At 40.4% G+C, this 25437-nt stretch overlaps 2 protein-coding genes across 2 annotated transcripts in view; one reads left to right on the top strand and one right to left on the bottom strand.

The window, feature by feature from the left end:
* dock2 (dedicator of cytokinesis 2) overlaps window positions 1-3794 on the bottom strand; it is a 115450-nt gene extending 111656 nt beyond the window's left edge. Inside the window, exons 1-2 of the mRNA XM_074648823.1 lie at window positions 3528-3794; window positions 123-206 (exon numbers count right to left, since the gene is read on the bottom strand). Coding sequence (XP_074504924.1) covers window positions 123-206; window positions 3528-3570 — 127 coding nt within the window. The 5' untranslated portion in view covers window positions 3571-3794. The remainder of the gene's footprint in view (window positions 1-122; window positions 207-3527) is intronic.
* A 5881-nt stretch (window positions 3795-9675) lies between these two features.
* Window positions 9676-23527, top strand: hrh2a (histamine receptor H2a). The gene is made up of 5 exons (XM_074648822.1): window positions 9676-9904; window positions 18121-19695; window positions 20775-20943; window positions 21221-21409; window positions 23087-23527. The coding sequence occupies exons 2-4, from the start codon at window positions 18690-18692 to the stop codon at window positions 21228-21230; spliced, it is 1185 nt and encodes a 394-aa protein (XP_074504923.1). The 5' UTR covers window positions 9676-9904; window positions 18121-18689; the 3' UTR covers window positions 21231-21409; window positions 23087-23527.
* Window positions 23528-25437: the final 1910 nt, after the last annotated feature.

The following is a 25437-nucleotide window of genomic DNA, read 5'->3' as shown; positions in this document are numbered from 1 at the left end:
AAAATAAACATATCTTAACTGTTTCACTTATAAAACATATAGCTAAAGGTTATTTGGGAGCATCATACAGCACAAGTGATAATAATAATAGTGTAATTGTTGATGTTTTGAGATTTTCTTACCATCACAGACCTCCTGGATCTGGACCGCATCTCCCACCTCGAGGGAAAGCTGCTTCTCTCCTTTCCCGACGAAGTTCCACTTAACTGAAACAGAAATAGTTACAGTGTGATGAGGGGTGCGTTTATTAAACCGCTTTTTAATGGCGGTACAATGAAAAAACTTCCCAAGCACACAAATACCAACTGAGCAGAGCTAATCCTCATCATATGCATGTTAGCATCGTTAGCACACACAGCTAACTTGATTGGTGAAGCGCAGCAGTTCTTTGGGTAACCTTGGCAACAGATGGCCTGGTCAACCTGCCACGTGCACGTTCGAGGCAATTCGAGGACATCTCACGAGAGTTTGTTTCGCAACTTGGGGGTTCCCTTCTAGACACGGACTTTTTTTTCCAGGCCTCCTCACCAAGAATGTATTCACATGGGCACATGATGGACTGTTGGCAGGCCAGCTTGCTTATACAATTATTTACACAGAGCTGAAATTATTAGAATAACAGCTAATTGATTAAGATTAAAGGGACTGTTTGTTACTTCTTACACGTATAAATCAATCCGGGTCGGTGTCCCATGCGCGCTCGCGTGTGGCTACGCTGTTCAGGCTCAGACTCCAACACAAACTACAAGGAAACACCAAAACCGCAAAGTTATATCTAGTGAAGCCCGTCTTGCAAAACAGTGTTGGCCGCGGTCGGAGGACGCGGGGGAGACCGTAGCTTTGGTCTGCAGGGCCGGAGTCTCTGCTGTACTCTGCTCCTCTGCCTGCCTTCACTCAGCTCGCTCCACCTCACGTGCATGCGCGCACACAACACACTGCAGAAGAGTTAGTAGCTCTGAGAATATCTAGTGAATGCACAGTGGACGTTTGTGCAGAAATAAATGCTGCAGCTCCTCCAGACCAACAGAGGTTTCCCGTGTCTTGTGAAGTGACGGGACTCCGCAGCGAGTAACATTACTGCCAAGCAGGTGAAATATAGAATGATATTGTGGTTTTAGCTGACGTGTGTCGCCTCACTGTTTTGAGCGATGCTCGTTCATGTCTATTTAGAGCGTGCAAGCGCGAGCCCGACGTTGACTTTCGTTGACTTAATGGCCACAGGTGTCGCTTTTAACAAGCATTTTTGATTCTTACAAACAGTCATTTTAAAAGAAAATCACTGTAACTATTTTGATAACTGATTAACAATCGTTTAGGTATTTTTTTAAACCAAAAAAATGCCAAACATCGTCTGGTCCAGCTTTTCAAATGTGAGGATTTTCTTCGTCTTATGTGAAAGTAAGTTTATCTTGGAGCTTGGGACTGTTGTTGGTCAGTAAAAAAATAATGAAGGTGTCAACTCAGTCTCTGGGAAATAGTGATGGGCAGGCAAAGAAAACCATTAATATTACATTTAAAGACAATAAGCAATAAAAAAAAAAACTGAATAAAATCAATTAAGATAGAATAAAATTAGATCAAAAAATTAGATGAAATGATATACACACATACAAATAAAATTCAAACGGAATAAACCAGAAATGGGCATTTTTTATAATTTTCTGACATTTCACAGACTACAGGATTAAAGGTTAAATTGATAACATTTTTACGTAGACAAATATTAAAAAATACATCCACAGAGCTCTTAGAAAAGTGCAAAATAAAAGTATGGCTCTTCCTGAAAAAAATATTCTGATTTAGTCATTTAAAAATTTTGGCGGGTCCAAAATTGTTTTGTTTATCTATGTGGAAGATATCTGATATTTGGTTCCCACTTCTAATATTGTGAGCCAATAACGACGTTGGTATCACGTGGTGTCTCTGTGTTGTCAACGATCGAGTTGCCAGTTAAAGTGGAAAAAACAGATAAGTGTTTTTTACCGTGGCAACAAGTGAATGCAATGGAACGGGGGACGGAGAATGTGACTAGTGGCTGAATGTTATACATGTTATCAATAGCACCTTTAATCTAAAAATGAATCTGTAGATTAAGCAACAATGAGTAGGCTATAATTGTCAATTGCAGCCTTAGATTTACTGTATGTGAGTACAAGCAGCAGTGGTCGCAACAGGTGTTTGCAGAAAGAATAAGCAATGAAGCAGCAGCCGCATGGCATGCAGAGCAAAAGAGTCGGCAGAGCATTAGCAGCAGCTACTGTACTGTGGGCTATCACTGGTAAGAGTGCAGTGGTTATCAATTTGTTGCAGAAAGTGAGCGTAGCAGTGAAACTGTCTGTCTGCACTATAGCTCACAGTCTTGCTTTGCCCCATCCTATATTTAATAGTTTAGGCACTAAACAAGCACTTACACAGCTACAAAATGACTTCTAAATATAATTCTTACCGTATTAAAAGGTGGCACACTATTTTTAGACCAATACTCCAAATGAAATATATAAATCTTTCAAAATGTAAATGTATATGTGTGTGTACGGTTCATAACATGATGTGGTTTCTACAGTATTTAGATGTACGACTTCAAAGCAAAAAGAATATATGTCCCTCCTTCTTCCTCCACTTCCTGTGTTGTAGTCTTACACAGAGCAGGAAGATATTTAGTCTAGATACAGTAGATAAACAACACTTCATTGAGTAATCTCATTAGAAACTGATTCAAAATGGCTTATATAAATTCATTGCCATTTCCAACATCACTCTTTTTATATAAAGCGGTAGAACAACTTAAAAACGTAATTGTTTTCACTCACTTTCAACAATGCAAACTATATGCCGAAGTAACTGATGAATCAATGCATCGTCTGCAACAGGCCAGTGAATCTCTGCTTTCTGTATTAGAAGCCAGAAATCTGTATTCTTGCTAAATTTGTGTCCGTCTCGCATATCTAACAGAAACACATGCTGATCAACTCGGCCATATTCAACCCACATACCAGATAAGATACAGATTGTACTGAGAAGTTACGCTTTAACCGTCTAGGATTTGTTCCTGGTGCCAAAATCAATTTTTCCACACCTAAAACTGTCATTTCCGAGAATTATTAATCTTCCTGCTTCTGTATTTATGCGCTGCATAATGTGTAATGCATAAAGATTGCCTGCTAACTGCCACTCATTTCTCCATTAGTTTAGGATGTATGGTAATTTTGTTTACGATTTTATCCCCCACACAATCCACTGTAGCTCTCATAAATTCTGTTGCATTGAAGGTAAATGGTGAATATGATTTCTAGGATTTTAGTTCTTTTGGGGGAATTACATCTGGTGTGTACATCCTGAAGTTGTGTGAGGCAGTTAGCACCTGCTCACATCCTGTTAAGCAGGAAGTGATGAGCATCTATTTTTCTCTTTCTTATTTACAGCGTGGATAGTTTACCATCACGTCTAAGCAGAGAGACATTATAGCAACATGCATGTGCATTTACATGTACACAAAGACACACAAAAGTGAGCACCTACTGACTTACCTACACCGTACCGCTCCACGTTGGTCCTCGTCCAAGGAGCCATGACTGCATGCAGCCCAACGCTCTATTCTGGATCCTGTCTTTCGGACTCACCAACTATTTCTCTCTGTGTGTTTTAAAAGGGTGTCTGCTAAACTTCTCACTTCTGTATTTTTTTTTTTACTTTAAATGAAAGCAACAGGCCCATCCCCCCTCGCCTCTCTTCCTCTTCTGTCTCTCCTCTCTTCCTTTACTTCAGGCCGTTAAGGGGAAGTGAGTGAGTACAACAAGGTGGAGCCCTACAGAGGCCACAGGCCTGCGCAGTGTGTGAAGTCTCCATTTTGCTCATTTGGACTTCGTGGATTGGCCTATTTATCTCTATTATAATTGGATGTAAAAAATGTTTCCTGTTACAGAAGGGTTGAACCGTGATATATATAGTGTGCAAAATTACCCACAACTTCTCATTAGAGCAGAAGAGGGCCTGAACATGTTTTTGTTTAAGATGCATATGTTATAAAATGTGATAGAAATCAAGTTATATTAGTGACCTATTCTCAAATCTGAACTTCATTACTGGAAACCACACGGTGTACAGAGTCATTGAACCGTTAACTTCAATCGATAGTCTGCCAGCTCACACTGTGTACCCTCACCTCGTCTCTTTGTGCATCATCCTTCAAGCTTGTGAAGTCCAAAGTGTTTGAAGACGTAGCATCACTGCTTGATGTTGAGTTCCTGTATAGATGACTCCACCTGAACCCTGTTTTGTCCTCACCAGCTCTCTCCTATACCTACACAACAAGAAAGACTGCAGAAATCACCATGATCAGACCAGACAGTATTAATTGGATTTTTCCAAAAGATCTTTTTCAAAAATGATGAATGTAAAATGCTTATATCATATGTTACAAGAATTTACTATTAAAAAAAAGGGATAACTTATTATAAATACACATATTATAGCAAATTTTCTCTAATTCAGGTTCAGTAAATGACATTTGTGTGGGCTGGTCATCAGTAAAACAACAAGAAATCTTGAATTTGTAATACAGGGTGTTTGTCATCTGATTACCAATCTCTGACTTTATGAAAAATCTTTGTCTTTTGAAACATTGGACAATTCCAGAGACGGTGATGATGGTAATCTGTCTTACTGTTGTTGCTAGAGCTGTTGCGCAACAGGTGTTCAGTATTCATATTTTCTCTATTTTATTTACAACAAGAATATTAAATTCATTGGATATTCGTCTTTCCACTCAGGTAGTTGAAAAACAACATGAAGGACTGCAGCTGTGATCCTGCATGCAGAAAATTGTCATCAGCTTGAGAGTGCTTATTTGTGTCTCTTCAGTAAGCAGAAACACACCAGCAGCTCAAACAGCATCTGGACTCCAGCTGTTGTTTTCACCAAATACTGTAAAGATAGCGAAAATACATAATATAACATAGATGTTAAGTCGTTTCTGAATTTGCTTTGTTTTGCTCGACAGTGTGCCACCCATTACGGTCCCTGATTTGTTTTTGCATTAGTGAACACCTGTCAGCAGTTCAAAACATGTTCATCTTTGGAGGCCGATGTCCAGTTTACAAACGGATATGTATATGACATTAAGATCTACAAGCCAAATGCCAACTACACAAGCATCCGGACAAAGATAAGCTAGTTAATGTTATGTTAACTGAATACTAACAAAACGTCGGCTAAGACTGCATAATTAATCTACCGGTATCGTGCAAAATGAAATCCATAACGTAATCTTTGTGTCTGACTGTATGCTCTATATACTACAATTCAGCTTTTGAATCTTATTCACTATGCAGTGTTTAGTGTTATCTTTTGACACTTGCAGTAAAAAGCCAGCAGATGGCTGCCTTACCCTTTATCCTCCAAAAATGGCCGACTTTCCCATTCCCTATTTAGTTTTTAAATTAGTTTCAGACTTTGATTCTCATCGTTTTGGTCACAGGAGGTTGGCACGGGTTACCATGGTTACAGTCTCCAAGGCAAAGAGGCTCTCAGGAAGTGACGATGTAAATTACTGCTCACTGTGTCCGAAAACATACGCTGTTTATTGACACAATAGTATGTTGATAGTACACATATTGGGTATGTAGTGCACAGTATGTGATTTTGGACGCAGCTAATAACAACTGGCAGCAGCCATCCATAACACATACTGTAGAACCTATGATTATTACTGACCACTCCCTTAGCTATGATTATGCACAACACTCTTAAATGGTCAAGTGGACTTTTACTATATTATGGATTAGATGGTAACATTTTGCATTCAAACACTCCTTTTATAAACTAAAAATCATCCTTCACTGGTGACAGGTTTTATCATCAGCATGACAACCTGAATGAAAGGTTCCCTGTGGAGTTTTTGACCTCTAATAGCGCTATGGAGCTGTTTGTCTATCTCATGCAGGTGCATGCGACAGGGAAGAATAACTCTCCTAACAAGTAAACATGGATGTAAACAATGCAGGATTTAAATTACTTAAAAATGAGCTTTTCAAATGTTTCATGAGGAAGGGAATGCATTCAAAATGTTTGTTAGAGCAGTGTTTCCCAAACTTTTTTTCAGGAGACCCACTTTTTAAAAATGACAAAGCATTGCGACCCAATTCACAACAGGCCTCATCTATAAATCATTAGAAGAGCGGATTTTTGCATAAATGAACGTTCCTGGCCATTTTTACTGCCTTTTCCACATCACCTTATATTCTCTTGAACAGGTAAACCAGCCAGGTTCGGCTAGGTCATCTTTGATACATTGTGTAGCTTGGCTACATCTCATGATGTGTTCCATGGTTTGGGATTCGCCACACACACATGCATCGGAAGTTGTTATTTTCCATTTCTTCATGGACACCTTGCAGCGTCCTTCGCCGGCCCGCAGGCGGTCCAGTGTTTTCCAGACAGCCCAAGGTTGATCGTGGCCGGAATTGAGGCATTCATCTGGGGTGATGCCTCTCTCCATCCATTGGGTTGTCTGGCTGCCAAGGCTGTTCCACTGGTTCTTCCATTCAGTAATCCTGGCATCAGTTGGGATGGTCTCCAGAACTTTAGTGGTGTCCAGGAAACTGCTCCTGGAGCTGAGCCGTTTCTGGGCAGCGGGGTGCTCATGAAGTGAGTGCCGTTTGTCATTGGCCTGCTTTGTGCGCTCTGCTTTTGTAATGACTGCTCTGCGAATGTCAGGGGGAGCGATGCCAGAGAGGGCATAAAGGCAGGTTGTTTTGATGCACCCAGTTACTATCCTGCAGGTCTCATCAGTAAAACAAACAGAATGTTATGCTCGTCTTTCATATTCGATTCAATGTTATAAGTAGGCTACAATTATCAGAACAATACAAACATTCAGGCTCCCTCATGTGGCTCAAATGTGTACTGCAGATATAAATGTTAAAAGACTGGAAGAAATTCTGCAAATTTTTTTGGCGACCCTAATAAAAACCTCTTGCGACCCACCTGTGGGTCCAAACGCAGTCTTTGGGAATGACTGTGTTAGAGCTTTAAGGATACACACAATGCTTTTTGGTGAGTAACACTCAACTTTTGGCACCTTTAAGAACTATTTTACAAAAGTTAATCTCTAATCCTTTTAAGACATTTCTATAACCCTAGCGTTAAAGAATAACTAGAGTCTAACTTGAGATAAATTTTCCCCGAGTTAAAATCTGGATGACTTAAATCAGTCGAACAGGACAGCGTGGAAAGCTAAACCCAAGAACAGTAAATAAAGGTACTGTGACCATTCTTCCATGTCCTTAACATTTTCAATCTGCCTATATTGGACAATCAAAGTAGCACTTATAATATAAAAGTCTGCTTTGCAGGTTGGCGCTCAACCAATGAGGCTGTCCAAACTGGACGTTTGAAGAGCCGAGCTTTCACCACACATTAACATTAGCTTACCCTAAAATGCTGAAGAAAAATCGACAGTATTATTTAGTTGTAATTTTCTGTCATGGGTCCTGTCATCACCACCATTATAGAGAGGACAGCAATTGGCTTCACTTCTCAGACCCCAGAGGTTGCCCCACTGGATGCAACTAGTTTAAAACTCTGCCAGGCCTATGTCATATTACCTATAGATTATAAAATAACCAGTAGGAAAATTCTGGTATCTGCTGTAAGAAGTACTACTAACAAGTGGAACTGGTAGTTGAGATGCCACAGGTATGAGGGTGATGAAAAAATATATAAAAAAATACTATCACAGGGCTGATACATAGAGACAGACAACCATTCACACTCACATTTACACCCACGGGCAATTTAGAGTCAACAATTAACCTGCATGTCTTTGGACTGTGGGAGTAAGCCGGAGAACCTGGAGAAAACCCACGCTAGCACGGGGAGAACATGCAAACTCCACACAGAAAGGCCCAAGCCGGGTTTGAACCTATACAGCCCTTTTGCTGTGGCGACAGTGTAGTAACCGTTGCACCACCATGCAGCCCTTTAGCTTGTTGCTCTAAAATGCCATTTGCCAGTTTTCATTTGAGAAGCATTTGGATTTAGACAGGTTTTTTTCCCTCCATCCTCATATGTAACATCAGTAATTGATTTATTGGCCAAATTTGTCTTGCCTGTTTGCCTGCAGCGAACACGCCGAACAAATGGCTGATTTCCTGAGAAATGACGTCATTACTTAGCAGATCCGACAGAGGGTGGTATAGAGTTCTAAATCATTAGTCATTTTTTGTTTTATTCCCCTGGCATTTCCTCATCTTATCTTATCAAGATATGGCATATTTTAAACACTGTTGACCTAGACTGGGAGCTGTTGTTAACTTCCCATAATACAGATTTATATTACAATGCTAATGGAATTTGAGGTATCACTGCCAACTGCCTTTTCACACTACCAATTTAAATAAACTGGTCCCTTTCCTTACTCTGCCTTGCATGGGAACGTTTGGGCCCAAAGGCGTCACAGCCAAGGAACACCCAACTATGGTGTTAATTAGAAGACATAAAAAGACATCGCACTGTCGACCCAGAGGTGGGAGCGCCAATCAGGTATCTTCACTAGCTCAGAAACATCTAAGGGTATGTTGTTATGGAAACAGAGCTTGTCAACACACTGTGGATTTCAACACTGACAGAAAGTTGAGCTTAGAAACATTAATGTGCAAGGGTTGGAGGTGACACTTGAAAATAAGTGACAGAGTTTGTGTGCCTCAGAATGGGAGAGTGAGAGAAAGACAGGCAGGTAGATAAAGAAAGAAGGTGAGAAGAAAGAAATAATGATAAAGAAAGATATGTTATCGCATAGTTGTGTGTAGTGGAACACAACTGGAACCTTGTTGCTGACACAAGGAGAAAGAAGGGTGGAGCTTAAAAGGTGGCTGGAAAGAAAAAAGTGAACAGACTGATATAACAAGAGATGAAGCGATATACAGATGAAGGGATAAAAAGAGACAGCAGGCAGAGGGACAAAAAAGGCACAAAAAGATATAATTCAGCTCCAGCTAAGATATGAACAAGGCCAACTGAGACAGAGCCAAAGACAGACGGAGATGATAAGGAAAAGGGAGGCAAAAAAACGGACAAAAGTTATGAAAAGAGACGCGATAATGAGTTATGAATGTTAGCCTGCTGCAGCCCAGAAGATGAATTGACATAGGAAATGATAGAGAAGCCACGTCAGGAGCCAAAGCACATGGAAAGTAGATACAAAGGCTGAGTAAAAGGCTGCTGCACCAGAAATAGAGAGATTGATTTAGAAATCTTTGTGACCTATCGGGTCATTGACATCACGCCAGAGAAACTGGTGCCAGTTCTCATAGATTTACCCAAAAGCCATCCATCCATGAAGCTCTAAAGAATTATTAAACTGTTTAAAGTTTAGAGAGCAGCCTATTTGTGTCAGCATGAGACAGAAAAAAATCTTAAAAAGACAGGAAATGATGCATGCATGGATACCATGCCTTCCTGTGTCTCTGCCCACTACAAACTGGACTTATTTGCCAGCGATTCCATTAAGCCTGAATGCAACAGGTTGCTTGGATTATTCAGCCCAGTCTCCAAAGGCAACACTTTTGTTACCGCTTTATCGCAGCAGCTGGCACAAGCAAGTTAGAAGGCATGATAAGAGAATGGGGGAGCTATTAAAATAATTTCAAAAGCAAATTACCCTAAAGTCATAGAGATGAATAATAGGAGGAGACACAGAGAGCGAAAGAGAAAGAGAGAGAGAGAGAGAGAGAGAGCTGTGAGCGAGTCTCTGTTGCTCCCTCACTTTCTCTCTCTCCTCTCCTTCCCACACGCACTTACAGTACACACTCTTTATGCACACACTTCGTGAGCGAGACTCTCAGGGAGCAGAGCAGAGCAGAGTAGCGGGGGCAGACGTTCTCAGAAAAGGAAGAGCAGCACTGAGGTGAGTTGATCAATTCCTACTTTATACTTGCTGAAATATACTTAATGTGTCATTAAATTTGAATGGGTTGTGTGTGAAAACCATCCAGCTGTGTTTGTGGTGTAACAGCTTAATTAAGTTTGACTCAATATTTGCTCTAAGTCTGTATTGATTTACTGGGATGCATTTCAGCAGCCAAACAAGATTAGAGGAAAATCATGGTCATCAAGTAAAAGATAGAGATAGAGATATAATTTAGATAATGAGTATGTGTGTGGTTAATGACATACGACCTCTGTCCTGAACACTCATCAGCTCCTGCTCTGAATGTTTGACACTTTATTTCTTATTTTGTAATTGTGGTTATAAAGCTTATAGATTCAAATTCATAGGTTTTGTGGTTGTGGAGAGTTGAACTGAGTCAACGCTGAGCCTGGTGGGAGCATGTGAACTCTGCACAATGACAAATATACATAGGGGTCATTTAATCAGTACTGAAAATGCGGAAGTGAGATTATTGTGTGCGTGTGTAATTTATCTTTCACAAGTTGCTCCATGTCAAATTTTGTAGTTCTACATTTGAACTTCACCTTTCCGTGTTTCATATTGTTAAAACAAATACAGTGTGAATTGCCATAGAAACACATCAACCAGACAGACATGTAGATAAACAGATAGATCCTCACACATAGATAGACATGAAGAAAGATAAAGAGAAATAGCATAATACTCAGACCAGAAAAATGCAGAGGAGATGGTGTTTCTTTGCTCATTTCCTTGTACTTTGGCACAATGGGTGTCAAATTAGCAGATATGAATGGTTCATTATGATAAGACTTCTCTGACTCGCTCACAGTCTGAATATAATGATGATAGTCCCCCACTCTACTGGGGAAATCTGATCAAAATTAAAACTAATAAAGACCTCCAAGAGAATTTCATTTTATTTAGAGTAGCAATTCACAAGATCCCTGATTTTGTTATTAATTTATGTTTCAAGAAAAGAAATGCTCATTGTGGTTTTCCTGCTGTGCCCTCCTGAGAGATTACTCAAATAATCTGGCAGGCACTGTGGGATCTTATTTATGTTGATAAAAGTTTGAGTTTCTGGAGCCGGTGCTCTCTATTTTATATGTTACGAAATTGTGGTTTTCACTGCTAAAGCTAAAAAAAAACATATTTCTCCTGGAGAAGTACTATCTGACATCAGATATTTAAAACAAGAAATGTAACATCTTTTATGAACTGGCACTAAAGCATTATTATTACGGGCCGATTGCTTGGCCCCCAGAAGTGCTGCTTGCAACGTTGTTGAGAACCGTGGTATGGTTGTTTGTACCCGCCAAGTGTGAAGTTGAGTGGATGAACGGTTCACGAGATATGCGAAGGACAGTTGTATATAGCTTACATACACAGACAGAGATTCCTTTCTATTTAGATAGATGATGCTGCTACAGTGCCACACATTGGCCAAATGGCACCACAATTTGCCACAAACACTCAGAAGTCATATCTACGTACGTCCATCAAATGTGGTCCAAATAGCACAAAGCGTTCAGGAGATATGACTTTTTTTGTAATATGAGCCCTGCCCACAGTGTTTTTTAGCTAATTTCGAGGGCCAGCTATAGCAAAAATAAAAAAAAGGAACTTTTTCCAGCTTGGTCCAGAGATGATCTGTACCAAATTTGGTGATAATTGCTCAAAATTTGTAGGAGGAGTAGCAGAAAAATCAGATTTGGACAAAATTCTAAATGGTGGAAAATCTGTCTAGACGCAAATGGGTGTGGCTTATATAGATAGATTTGTCTTGACCCCACAAAATCCAGGGAAAAAAAGGATCCGAGACTCCCTTGGGCCCTGATCAATACACCTGCCAAGTGTGAAGTAGGTCCAATGAGCGGTTCTCGAGATATGCGAATAATATGCATACAGACGGAGAGAGATTCCTTGCTTTATAGTAGCCTAAAGAATAGCAAATGTATTACAGCAAAAATGTTGCACATCATTACTCATAGAGCTCAAACTGTGAAGGTTAACCCAAGTGAGCAACGAAAGTCAATCTGCAATGTGTGTATCAGCCGACGCAGCCACCAGAAGAATCAGAGGATGTGGTTAGGTGTCATGACTAGGTCAGGGAACTGTACGTGGTGCTGAGCAGTTCCCTATTTAAATAGAAGGTACGTCTGTAAGATAAGACAGGAAATGTGTTGATTCTGGACCTGTGCGAGTGTGTGTTTTTCTTACAAACGTCTCAATGTCTGTCTACTAACATCTATTAAGTTGAAGGACCACATACTGTACATGGAAGCTGTAATGTTGACATAACAGGTGCGGTGAAGGCATGACTGACATATTGAGGGCAACCGCTACCCCCATGTGACCTGAACTTGTTTGTCTGTGACACAGCAATGCATGCTGGTAGTTTCTATGCATATTTCATGCGTCTGCTCCCCCCCTCCGCCTCCATCATCTGTGTACCTGCCTGCCCTCACGTCTGTCGCTTGGTGTGTTTCATTTTCACGCTTTGTCAAGATTCCCCAGCTTCCCTCCGCTGTTCAAGTCTCGCACAACAGTTACCAAGCAACCCACCATCCCAGACCACTTCCCCCTCTCTCTCTCCGGGTCTTTCTGTCAAGGACAAACACAAAGACAAACAGGAAGACACACACACACACTCACATCCACAAACACACACGCAGGCGTCGGCACTTTCAGAAAAATGAAGACGGCTATAGATTTCTTTGCAAAAGCAGAGGAAGTGAGTGAGCCAAGTATTTTTGCTCAATTGAATTAGATTAGGATAAATGAAGCATTCAGATGTCTGATTGCATTATGTTGCTCTGATGCAGGGAGACAAAAGTTGCTTTCAACATCTGTTGGCCTTTTCAGTATGACAGTCCTCACTAATTAAATGTTTATTAACGATTTCTTGCTGTTCTTTTACGTATATTAAATCTAGAATAGACAATCTACATCTCTGCTAAAAAAGTTCAGAATATTGCAGAATAATCCTCAGATAGCCGGTTTCACTCTCATGTTTATCTATAATCTTTTAACCAACAGCCTGCAGTTGACCAACCACTACCGAAAAATCATTTGATCTGAGAAGTGCACGGTGTCACTGTGTGTACTCGCAGCACAGTAAAAGCCCTCCACACATTTCAGCAGCATTGCAGAGACGAGGCAAGTGGTTTTAGTGAGTCATCTTGGGACACTGCAATACCTCCTACCAACCATTAGGTGGCAGATACGCTGACTGTGATTGAGCTTGAATGAAAGGGTGAATGAATAAATTAGTTATTTCCTGTTTCTGCAATTAGTCTGCAGCAAACGCACAAAAATAGTTAATTTCACACCCTGCTGACAATTCAGAGCTGATGTGAGAATGAATCAATTTCCTGACTCTGTGTAAACATATTCAAACACATTGCTTTGCATTTGTGACGTGTTTACTTTGGTTTATAATTGGGCTTAAGAAAAGCCTTATCTGTTTATTTCGTTTTTTAAAAAGTCACATCTGGCTGGTAAAAAAAAAAAACGGTCACAGAATGAACACTTGGTATTTGGAGAATCTCAAATCAAGAAGCGAGTCCCAGCTGAGAGGTAAATAACCTCATAACTCATCTCCGAGCTCAGACCGTGTCTGGTAAAGAGCCACTGTTCCAAGCTCTTTTTCTGCCCGCCTTTCATCTCAATACTCAAATTGGGCTCTTTTCACCAGACCACTTACTGAGTAATGGAAGGTCTCGATGGGGCCGAATGAAGCTTCTCCAGCTCATTTGCATCGCTCTTGAGCTGGAAGATAGGAGACGAGGAAAAGGAAGCTGTCTAGGAGCTCCTTAAAATCAACCACTTAATATGTCCACCAACTGTTGGGTGTTACGCAGGGACAGACCTGTCCCAGGATGACCCCTTCGAGCATTGTCCTCAAAACCACAAACCCGTGCGACCTTTTTGTCGTCTCTTGAAAGCATGAAACAGCATTCTGTTGCAGAAACCCTCTGAAAGTGTAGGAGCCTTTAAATCCTGTGGAACACGCAGCACTCAGCAGTCATTACGATCCATTACAGTCCTCAAAATCCATTACTGAGACGTATGTTTGGGGTTGTTTGCGAGTGTGTGCATGCACGGCGACATGCGAGTGTCTGTGATTATATATACAGATGTAGTAACACTCGCCGTTGTTTTCCATTAGGCACAACTAATGAGAAGTTTGTGAGAGAAAACAGATGGTCAGTAATAAAGTAGCACACTGTCTGAATGAATGATGGAGGGTATCATACTGCAACATTAAGGTGAATGACTTTGACTGGGACTTTCTACTGTAACTGCTTGAGACTTGATAGATTAAAAATGCATGTAAGTCATTTTAGTTGTACTAAATAAGTCTTGTGCTAACTTGCAATTCTTGATAAGTGAGAAGGCAGGATTGTATATTAATAAGGTTTTATTAAAACACAAATGTTTATGCAAAAATAAACAGGAAACGACTATGGTTACGCTCTCACACACATGCACTGTAACATGGGAAAAGGAGCTAATGCGTTTGGCTGAGGGCAGATAGCCTGTGTGAACACACACACAGACTTATATATATTATGTCACAGAGTTGAGACGAGGTTATTCGAACAACTTCTAGTGAACATAATACATGTCCATATGTGGACATTCCTCACAGGCTCCATGGATCTGAGTCAAAACTCATTCTGTAAGCAAGTGAGTGTGTGTTTCTGTGTGGGACAAAGCAAGAAAGTGACTGAGAGATGGATTTTGATGATGAAAACAGTTAAAATGTGTGGTCTCACACAGCGAGTCAGTCTGTGGTTCTGTCAGATATAAAGGCCGAGATGTCATGGGCATTTGAGAGCTGCACTTCATACGTTAGTGGCCGTGTTATCAGTGTTTGCTCTGGATGAAGTTCAAGGCAGTGAGTCGGTGACAGAAATGTGTCCACAGAACAAAGCAGCCAAGATTAGAAGATGGTGCTCTGGTTTCCCTAGACCCAGATTTAATTAAAACCTCTCTTTCTGTGTTTTTTTTTTTGTCTAATTATACAGTCTAATATTCTTTCTTCTTGTCTTAATGTGAAGCCAGCGTGTCCACCTCTCTACGTCTCTCTCTCTGTGAGGTGATAAGTGAGCGACTCTGGACCAAGTCTGGCAAATGTCCCAATATCCATTACAGTGTTAGAAAATAGACGAGCAAACATTACCCACCACCCTCTGACGCAAACACATGTACTCCACACACACACACTTATCAAGTAGTTAGCCTCATTCCACCAAGCACACATTAAAAACTCATGCTGGCATGCCATTAATAAGGAAGTTCACAGAGGACAAATAATGCTCTGTAACTCTCTCGATTAGGTCTATGTAAGAAACAAATATGCATAATAATATCCATGCAATATCCACAAGAAAAGGATTTTTGCTGTTTTGTTGTTTATGAAAAGTATTTACTTTACAAGCTAGCAGAAATTATGTTTACATGTCATATGTTATTTATTATTTATGGCCATTATTAGCTAACTATATTTATTATAATATTATTATTAGGGCTGTCAATGGATTAAAATATTTCATCTGGATTACTCGCATAATTGCCCATAATTAATCGTGATTAATCTCACATTTTGAATCTGTTCAAAATGTACCTTAAAGGGAGATTTGTCAAGTATTTAATACTCTTATCAACATGGGAGTGGACAAATATGCTTGCTTTATGTATATATATATATATATATATTTATTATCAATTAACAACACAAAACAATGACAGATATTGTCCAGAAACCCTCACAGGTACTGCATTTAGCATAAGAAAATATGATTGAATCATAACATGGCAAACTGCAGCCCAACACGCAACAACAGCTGTCAATGTGTCAATGTGCTGACTTGACTATGACTTGCCCCAAACTGCATGTGATTATCGTAAAGTGGGCATGTCTGTAAAGGGGAGACTCGTGGGTACCCATAGAACCCATTTTCATTCACATATCTTGAGGTCAGAGGTCAACGGACCCCTTTGAAAATGTCAGTGCCAGTTTTTCATCCCCAAAATTTGGCATAAGTTTGGAGTGTTATTTAGTGTCTTTGTCAATAAGCTAGTATGACATGTTCTAGTTTCATGTGATGTCAGTATCTTCACTCTAGCTTTAAAACTGAGCCCGCTACAACCTAAAAATTGTAAGTTGCGTTAATGAGTTAAAGAAATTAGTGGCGTTGAAACGAATTTGCGTTTTCACGTTATTATCGCATTAACTTTGACAGCCCTATATTATTATCACTCACTCTAATCATATTTGTTCTCATAAGTCAGATCAAACCTTACATCGAAGGCTTTGCTGCATCAAAATGTTTATCATATTCAAAACCAAAACAAGTCTTTGCTTCTTCTCAGCTGCTGCAGATTGCTCAGAGATACTCAGCCATGCTGGTTGTTTACACAGTTGCACATCTTGTCCTCCACTAAACAAACTACTGTCTTGGCTCGTGGTTTTATTATAGACGGATTGGAATTCCCATTAGCTGACTGTCTAAAACGACAGCTTGATTTTTGCTTGTAAGAAAACGGCCGACATGAAATAACTGAACGTTATAGTAACAAATGCCTTTGCATTTGACAACGACTTATAATGGTACATCATACTAATTGTGACTGTATTGACTATTACTATGGTGCGCTCATACTGAATTCTTTACCGTCAGAAATCAGCAATCCTGCAAGCCAGAACTAAAACTAGTTTGTGTGTGAATGTGTGTGTTTGTATAGCTGTCCTTGTGAGGACCAATGTCAGTTTTAAACCATCGTAGTGAGGACATTTCTGCATTAAGACATTTTTGTCATCACTATGCTACTTTAAAGGACTGTTTGAAGGTCAAGACTTGGTTTTAAAATTGTTGTTAGAATAGAAATGTTAGAATTACGTTTAGGTTGTGATTAGGTATGTAGTTGAGATGGTTAGGGACTAGAGAATACATGATGTACTGGAAAAAAGCCACTATAATTTAAAAAATGCTTTACTTTTACTTGTAATAAGAAAAAAATCCAATGGAACAAATAAAAAAAATTAAGATTTCTTGAAATGAGATGCGATATTTAGGCCTTTTGAGATAACAAAGAGATCTTGAAATTAGCTGTGAAAACTCATTTTGAGCTATATTTCACTAGTATTAGGTGTTCAGTGCTGTGCGTCGTATTAAGCCTGTAATGCTTATAAATAGTATTTTGTTACAGTAATTAAGACATTCAAGGTGCATTGTCTAAAAACAAGTCCTTATATCTCACTGAAATGTTAGTTGTTAGGTGATTGTGTCTTATATTATGTGTTATGAGATATTTTGACTAGTCATTAGACAAATATACTTGGTAAGATTTTGCATTTTTTGCAAGATAGATACAAGAGCAAGTCCTTTCCTGGTGCTACAAATGAAGCCACATTGGCCACTGATCAGCTAGTTAGACATTCTCGCTTAATCTCGAGATAAATGTTTGAAATTCATCACGCATTTGGCCGGAAACTTATCAGAGAATAAAAACAGTTTTTAAACACAAGTCTTCAGAGTTTACTGGTTCCAAAAGCATATTTTTATATCTTTTTCCAACACACTGTGAATCATTCTGTCAGTGGCTACTAATTTATTATTTTTATCAGCTAGCTCCTACAAAGCTGGTGCCAAGTCAGTACTTTGTCTTTATAGCTACCGTTTTGTTTTACTTGATTTCTTTTTATTCTCCATCCTCATGATAGTTTGTGACTCTGTTTGTATGAAAATATTTTGAATACTCTGCGTTGAGTATATTGTATTAATCCATTATGGAAAAAAAGAGGTTCAGATGCCATGTATGCCCAAAGATATACTAACCACACACACAAACACCCATGCACTGATAAAATACTGTGTCTCAATATTTTGTCAAACAAGAGTAACAAGAATGTATCCATTAGTGGTTTTTAAAATGTTCATCCAGTTATGGTTGTTGTAGGCTACAAAAATAGTTTTAATGTATGGAAATTAGGCTAGTATAAACTATCACAGGGATTGTAATAAACCAACTATTAAATTATCATTAACTAAATATAAATAATCAAAAAGTAATATTTAACAAGTCACAGTTATAACTGAACAAAAAGGAAGTATCAGTGTAAGTGTAAGCACAGCTGTGCAATATCTGAAACTAGAGGAAATACTGTGCTGATGACTGTGTTTCTCCTCTCTGTCCACTAGGTGTCACTACAGCCATAGAAGATGGTGCTGAAGCCAAAGTGAAGCCATGGACTTCCAAGAATCAGCCACACAGACAGAAAGCTGTTTAACAGCCGTCACAGACATTTCAACAGCCAAGCATAGTGCTGATCTGCAATTCTCAGTAGCAGCATTTGTCAAGAGGCAAACTTGCAATACTTTTTTGATGAATATTGTCACGAGTGTAAATGGAAACGCTGGTGTGGTCAAGTCAAAGAGGAGTTGAAAGCTGTGGTTCAGGTCCAGCAAGAACAGCAAACAGTTAAGTGAATTAGCAGCTAGGACAGAGGAATATCTAGAGAGAGAGAGAGAGAGGGGGATCACAAGAAGTCTCATTTGACCATGGAGACATTGAGATTAGGTTGTATGCACCTTCAAAAATGGAAGCACCTAAAAACTCTGAATGAGTATTCAAAGTATATGTGAGCCTAAGGCTTATGACGTGAATGTCCGAGACCTCTCATCTAGTTTAAAACTGAAAAGAACAAATGGTTCACATAAAGCTCCAGCGATGACGTCACCAGATTGTCTCCAGTGAAGTGCCAGCGATAATGTTGTCAAAAGTGATGCTGGGTGTCATCCTGTCCCTCCTCATCCTGCTGACCATCGGTGGTAACGTGCTGGTGTGCCTGGCTGTCTGCGCCTCTCGTCGCCTCCGCTGCCTCACCAACTGCTTCATCGTATCACTGGCAGTGACTGACTTGCTGCTCGGCCTCTTGGTCCTCCCTTTCTCCGCCCTCCTCCAGTTCAACAGCGATTGGCCGCTCGGCCCGGCCTTCTGCAACTTCTACATCTCCATGGACGTCATGCTGTGCACCGCCTCCATCCTCACCCTCCTGGCCATCAGCGTGGACCGCTACCTGGCAGTGACCATGCCTCTGAGATACGCCTCACTGGTGTTGCCATGGAGAGTTGCCGTGTCCATGGCCAGTGTTTGGACGGTGTCTGTGGCCGTGTCTTTCTTGCCCATTCATATGGGGTGGAACACTGTTAACGGTACGGTGCAGAACTACGGGCCTTGGGCTCCAGAGGGGAAGTGTCGTTTTGAGCTGAACAGACCCTACGTACTGACAGACTCTCTTCTCACTTTCTACCTGCCTCTGCTGGCCATGTGCTGGACCTACCTCCAAATACTTCGCATTGCACGGGCGCAGGCCAAGCGCATTATCAGTGCCCGACCCACCTGCATCACAACCTACAACTGCAGGAACAATCCTTCCACCAGTACCACGGTGATTTCCAGTGTAACAGCAGTGGCTCTGCGGGAGCACAAAGCCACAATGACGCTGGCAGCAGTGATCGGGGCTTTTGTGGTGTGTTGGCTGCCGTATTTCATCCTGTTCACAGTGTTGGGCCTAAAGGAGCATCCAGACCCCAGCACAGTACCAGAATTTCCCATTGTGTTGTGGCTGGGTTACGCCAACTCAGCCCTCAACCCGATCCTCTATGGAGCCCTCAACAGGGACTTCAGGTCGGCCTACAGTCATCTACTGAGATGTCGATGCCCTACTTACAGTGGGTGGAGGAGCCGGCAGCCGTCTCCCTCTGCAACAACAGGTAAAGCCATAGAGAGCCTAAAGGAACAGTGTGTAACATTTTGGGGGATCTATTATCAGAAATGGAGTATAATATTCATAACTATGTTTTCATTAGTGTATAATCACCTGAAACTAAGAATCGTTGTGTTTTCGTTAGCTTAAAATGAGCCCTTCATATCTACATAGGGAGAGGGTCCTCTTCCTGGAGTCCACCATGTTGCTCCGCCATGTTGCTACAGTAGCACCAACAAATTCTCATCCCAACTCATCATATACTGACCCCTCGGCGTCACTTTTGGGTCGCAGTAAAAACGTGCTTATCGTTGTGAATTAAACAAAAAACACTTGCTTAGGTTTAGGCAACAAAACCATTTAGCTCAAGCCTGACCTGTGTGTCTCTTTCGCTCTTTAAACCAAGTCACCATAGCACTTTCCCTCAGTATTGCCACGGATGGGTTTACATTGTAGTTAATGGAAAGCCTGGTGCGTCTCATACCGGTGCGAAAGGGTGCCTTGTGCGGCGGTATCACACGCTGATGGCCGTGACAAAGTGCCGGTATTTGAGGCCTTGGGAAAGACAGCAGGTTGGTAGCACAGAAAGGACAAACACAGCCAAACACTGGCTCTGGCGAGAGCATTTCCTTATTTTATGTTACTTTAAGGCCACCGTAGTTCTCCGACACGCTTGTGAAACTGCGGTAACGTGAGCCGCAGAGTGCAAAACCGCGGTACCGCCAGCCGCCGTCTGACTTCCGTGCTCCTAAAGTAGTGTTATTATGGTAAGGATGGCCTCTGAGCGAGGGACGGCGTTAACACGGTTTTGCACTTGGCAGCTCACGTTACGGCAGTCTTGGAAAGGGAGGAGTGAGCAGAGGGGTACTCAGTTGGTTTCAATCTGCAACCACACTACTAGATGCTGCCAAATCCTACACACTGTACCTTAAAAGTGCACAGGTAAAGCTGCACAATCCTTAAGTTTCAGAATGATTTGGACGTTTATTTCTGACCAAAACAACAAAATGTTGCAACCAGTGTGAATACATTACATGTTATTATCCCACGTTCTCCAGTTATTAATTCTCCTTCTCCCCCTCTCAGCCAGAGACCATCTTACAGAGGTGACGCTGCTGTGTGGCCACACCCCTGCCACCTGCAGGGCAGGTCTAACAGAGCAAAACTTAATGCTTCAAGAAATGAACAGCGGGACCGCCCCAGCAACTATCCAATTTGCAAATGGCACTGCCACAGATGTCAATGGCAATGAAAGGTGAATTATTATTCAGCATATAGGCTACTTATGTTATGCTTCATGAACAATAAATGACATCATGCAGAGATGTTCATGTCAGCAATGGAGTTCTTGCATGCAGAGTCATGACTCAAATCTCATCAAATATAATGCTTTAAACAGAGTGATACTTTACATCCAAATTGTTGTGAGAAAGGAACTTAATCAGTGCATTGCGCTGGCTCTATGCGACACCTCACTCTCAGTATGTAATTGCATCGATCATATATTCTTTCATTCCTCTATCTGAGCGCAGGTCGTGCTGAGCCTGTGCTGGTGAGGTGGGTGCTGCGTTCACTATAATACTGCGGTTGCAACCAAGAACCAGAATCCATCAGCCTAAGAAGAAAGAGCAACATACCGACGATGGAAGACGGACAGAGATTTAAAGCCCCTCTATTTGGAAGCCTTCAGTGCCGCAGTAGAAGCACCCATAATACACCACGTAAGTAGATCTACACACACAGACATCCCTATAACCCCCACAGACCAGGTCAGGCCCAGAACAAATGAACTGTGTCATCCACGGTGCATCAGGCCATATGGCAATATGTTTCTCAGGCCAAGAAATGTGCTTTCAGCACGGAGGAGATACATTATCTAGTTTCACATCCTGCTCTCATTGTTTTGTTCGTACTTTGTGAACAGTTTCGACTAAGTGGTTTGCTCTGCTGCTTTGTAAAGTGTGTATTAGTTACAGCAACAAAACAACAAAAGTATTTTTTTCTTTGTGATTACCAATACATTGTGAAGGCTGCCTGGTAATTGTTGTATTCAATCTTGAGACCAGTGACACACTTTTACATTAAATACATTAAAAGTGCAACATCAAACAACACTTCCCACAACTCGCCATGCCAGCCAATATAACCACAGTCTTATGATATTTGTCATATCTGATATACAGTAGCCAGATATGGTTAAAAATAACTGACAAATGATGCCTTGTCATATCTTTGAGAGGAGAAATCCTCACAGTACTCAGACAGAAAGATAACATTACGTCTTAAAACTACTGTCTTGAATTGGGGAAGGATTTCTCTACAGCTAATATAATTTATTGTTATTCATCTTTTGTTAATTTTGTTTTACTTTTTTTCTGATCTATTTGTTTCAATCTTTAACTTACTAATGCATTTACTGACAAATCAAAAATCTATTTTATTTTATTATTTATTTATTTAATTATTTTTATAAATTATTATTTATTTTTTTTATTATGATTTTTTTAAACATGCAGATAAAAATAAACTATGAGAAAGTTTTTCTTAAAAAGTACTATAACAGCAGTTTATGAGTGTTACAATATTCTTGTATGTGCACATCTCCAGCACCCATCATGCCTCCTAAATTTTAGGTCAGACCTAAAACATTAAAGGGATAGTTTAGGTGTTTTGTAGTGGGGTTGTATGAGGTATGTATCAATAGTCAGTGTATTACCTACAGTAGATGACGGTTGGCACGTCCCCAGTTTGGAAAAACAGACCAGAATTACCGCATGGAACCAAAGCAATGTACTGCTGTGGACGGGGCAGCAGCAAAACATTTAGCCATCTAAAAGAAAGGCTCACCTAAAAAAATCAATATCATTTTAAGTGTACACTATATTTAGAATATTTTCTATACTGTCTTTGTCAATGGAGTCAGGCTGCTTTGGAGAGAGCATAGATAAGCTTCACTTTCAATTCAGTTACCCATTGTAAAGGAGAAAGAAAGGGCTGACAGCAAGATAAAGCGGTGAAAATATTCTAAATATAGCGCACACTTAAACTGATATTGATTTTTTTTAGGTGAGCCCTTCTTTTAGGTGGCTAAAATAGGTTTCGCTGCTGCCCCAGTCCAAAGCACTGTATTGCTTTGCTCCCGTGCTGGTACAGCTGTCTGTTTCTTCAAACTGGGGGCATGCCAACAGCCATCTACTGTAAGTAATACAGTGACTAAGTACCTCAAAACAACCCCACTTCAAAACATCCAAACTATCCCTTTAAAGTGGAAGCCTGTTTTGAATGAGATTGTCGATGCAGCACTGACTAATCTCTATCAGAGTAGGAGCTACTCCCCGCATATTGTACACCCAAAGTGATTGAATCCTCTTTTGATTTGTGTCTCCTCCACCTGTTAGCAACCACTCTATCCATAATTCAACAAACAAAAATGGGAGAAAATGGGACCTCAGCAACTCTACACCTCATCAGCAAGAACCAAAACACAGCCGGCCTCTACCCACCCAGGACCGAACAAATAGATGATGCGTCTACGTGGATGGAGCTTCCACTGCATCCAACTATCACACAGGGCGACATGTGGCCCTGATATGCTCTCAAACTAACGGTGGATAGTATCAAAGCTCTGGAGGACTGAATGAGACCAGCCGATTAACTTGGTGGTCATCAATTTCATGAACTACATTATTTATGCTGACTCAAGAGTGCACTCCAGTGGAAACACAAAGTATCACAACTTCAACCTGGACAAAGTAAATGGAAATGGATGTTTCTCAAAATTAGAGAATAGAAGGGAAAAACTGATAAATGGACTTTTATTAAACTTTATGTGGACTGTGTTGAAATGTGTTATGTGTCTATTTTGAAGAATGCAGATTTTGTCTGTACTGTTGCTTATTCAGTGGCATAACGCTGGCAAATGTACGTATTGTATCATACTGTAAAAGTAACTGGTATGTTCTGTTCCTCCAAAATACAAACAACCACACTTTACGAATAAAGGGCAGCTTAAATAAAGAATATAATATATACTGCTATGTTTGGAGGCAATACAGTCTGTCGTTAAATATGGATAGGGATTATCATGTGGGATGATGCAGAAAACACCGTATGAGTGGTAACGCAAGTACATTGGAAACAATTCATCACAGCTGTCAGCACGCGTTGCCTCAAACTATTGCCACATTAACACTTAACCTTCTCCATACTTCAAGCTATTTCCTTGGAGGACTGACACAATAGTGCACATAATATCCATCTGCATGTCAGCTGGAAACAAGTGATGGAGGAGGTTTTTACAACCCATTCAACCACATGGAAACATTTATTTGGTATTTATAACAACTAGGAATTTCTTCACTGCAGATTTTACTCTCGCCATCCCTCCTTTGTGCTAGGAAGTGATCCCTCTCTCGCTTGACTACACTGTAATATATGAGAGACAAAATACACAGTCCTCGGTCATAAAGAGACACTTACGTCTAGCACTTTTACAGTTAGATTTGCTGCAAAAGGCTCTGCTTTGCTATTGGAGCTCTCAAAGGATTCTGCAGGGAGGGTTACTCCCCATAAGTGACACGGGAGAGTGGAGCTAAGTACAACCGAACGCTGAATACGACATTTTGCCGACCAAAATGTTATAATTAACTTTCATAAACTAAAAACACACTGTCAAAGGGTTAAAGTTCTAAGACAAAAACATGGACAACTCCCAGACCAGACAACGCCGTGGTAGCGACCTGTCAATTACAAGGTAGCCATGTTCTAAAGCATCCCCTGCTTTATGGTCTATTTGACTCTAAATAGGACCATAATTTACTAAATGAACATCATGCTGTATTTAAGAAGACTTGAAACTAGCGATTGAGATCATAAACTCATGCTTACAATGTTTACTGAGGTAATAAATCAAGTGAGAAGTAGGCTCATTTTCTCATAGACTTCTATACAATCAGACTTCTTTTTGCAACCAGAGGAGTCGCCCCCTGCTGGCTGTTAGAAAGAATGCAAGTTTAAGGCACTTCCGCATTGGCTTCACTTTTCAGACCACGTTGCCCACTGGTTTGAAATTAGAATAAATGCAAAGCTCCAAATTAAACTAGAGAAAACTGTTACTTGTAACTGTAAACTATTGTATATACAATACAATGAACGCTAGGTGAAAAATAATCTTGATAAGAAATTTAACTTTACCTTATACATTTTTTGGTCATAAAATCCATAATGTTGCTCACAGAGACATGCCGCTTGTCCTGTGAGCTCGAAAAGCAAATGAGAGTGTACGATACTGATGACATCACTGCGGTCTTTTCTGATTGGTCAAACTGACAGTGTTACAACACTCCCCGGTCTCCCCTATATGTGATTAGATGTTAGTAGTTTTCTGATTCGGTGCAATCTCCAGGCGGCTCAACTTTGACCGAGATCAGCCAATAGAAAACCCTGAAGAACTGTGTTTGTAAATGTAGAATGTATTATTCCATCGTATTTCATCACTATAGTGACATTATACACATTATACATACTATAGAGTATCACAATACCAGACAACAGATTGTAGCGTTTCTCTTAAACACTGTTTGTGATTGCTCTGAGCAATATTTATCTATTACCCGCATCAGAAACAGAACATTATGTCCTTTTTCTGGCTTTGTGCGGGGCAATTTAGTTGAACAGAAGGGTAATGTGACCATATCTTTAGCCTGGCAGATTGTTATTAGGGTTGGGAAAAATACAGACAGACGACGAC

This window comes from Sebastes fasciatus, chromosome 10, assembly GCF_043250625.1.
Source record: "Sebastes fasciatus isolate fSebFas1 chromosome 10, fSebFas1.pri, whole genome shotgun sequence".
Classification (NCBI taxonomy): domain Eukaryota; kingdom Metazoa; phylum Chordata; class Actinopteri; order Perciformes; family Sebastidae; genus Sebastes; species Sebastes fasciatus.
Note: the sequence above shows the minus strand (reverse complement) of the source record. Positions and strands in the feature narration are given on the sequence as shown.

Coding starts and splice junctions, on each gene's coding strand:
- hrh2a (XM_074648822.1), top strand. CDS start 18,690: ATGTTGTCAAAAGTGATGCTGGGTGTCATCCTGTCCCTCCTCATCCTG. Junction 19,696..20,774: donor GTCTCCCTCTGCAACAACAG/GTAAAGCCATAG, acceptor TCCCCCTCTCAG/CCAGAGACCATCTTACAGAG.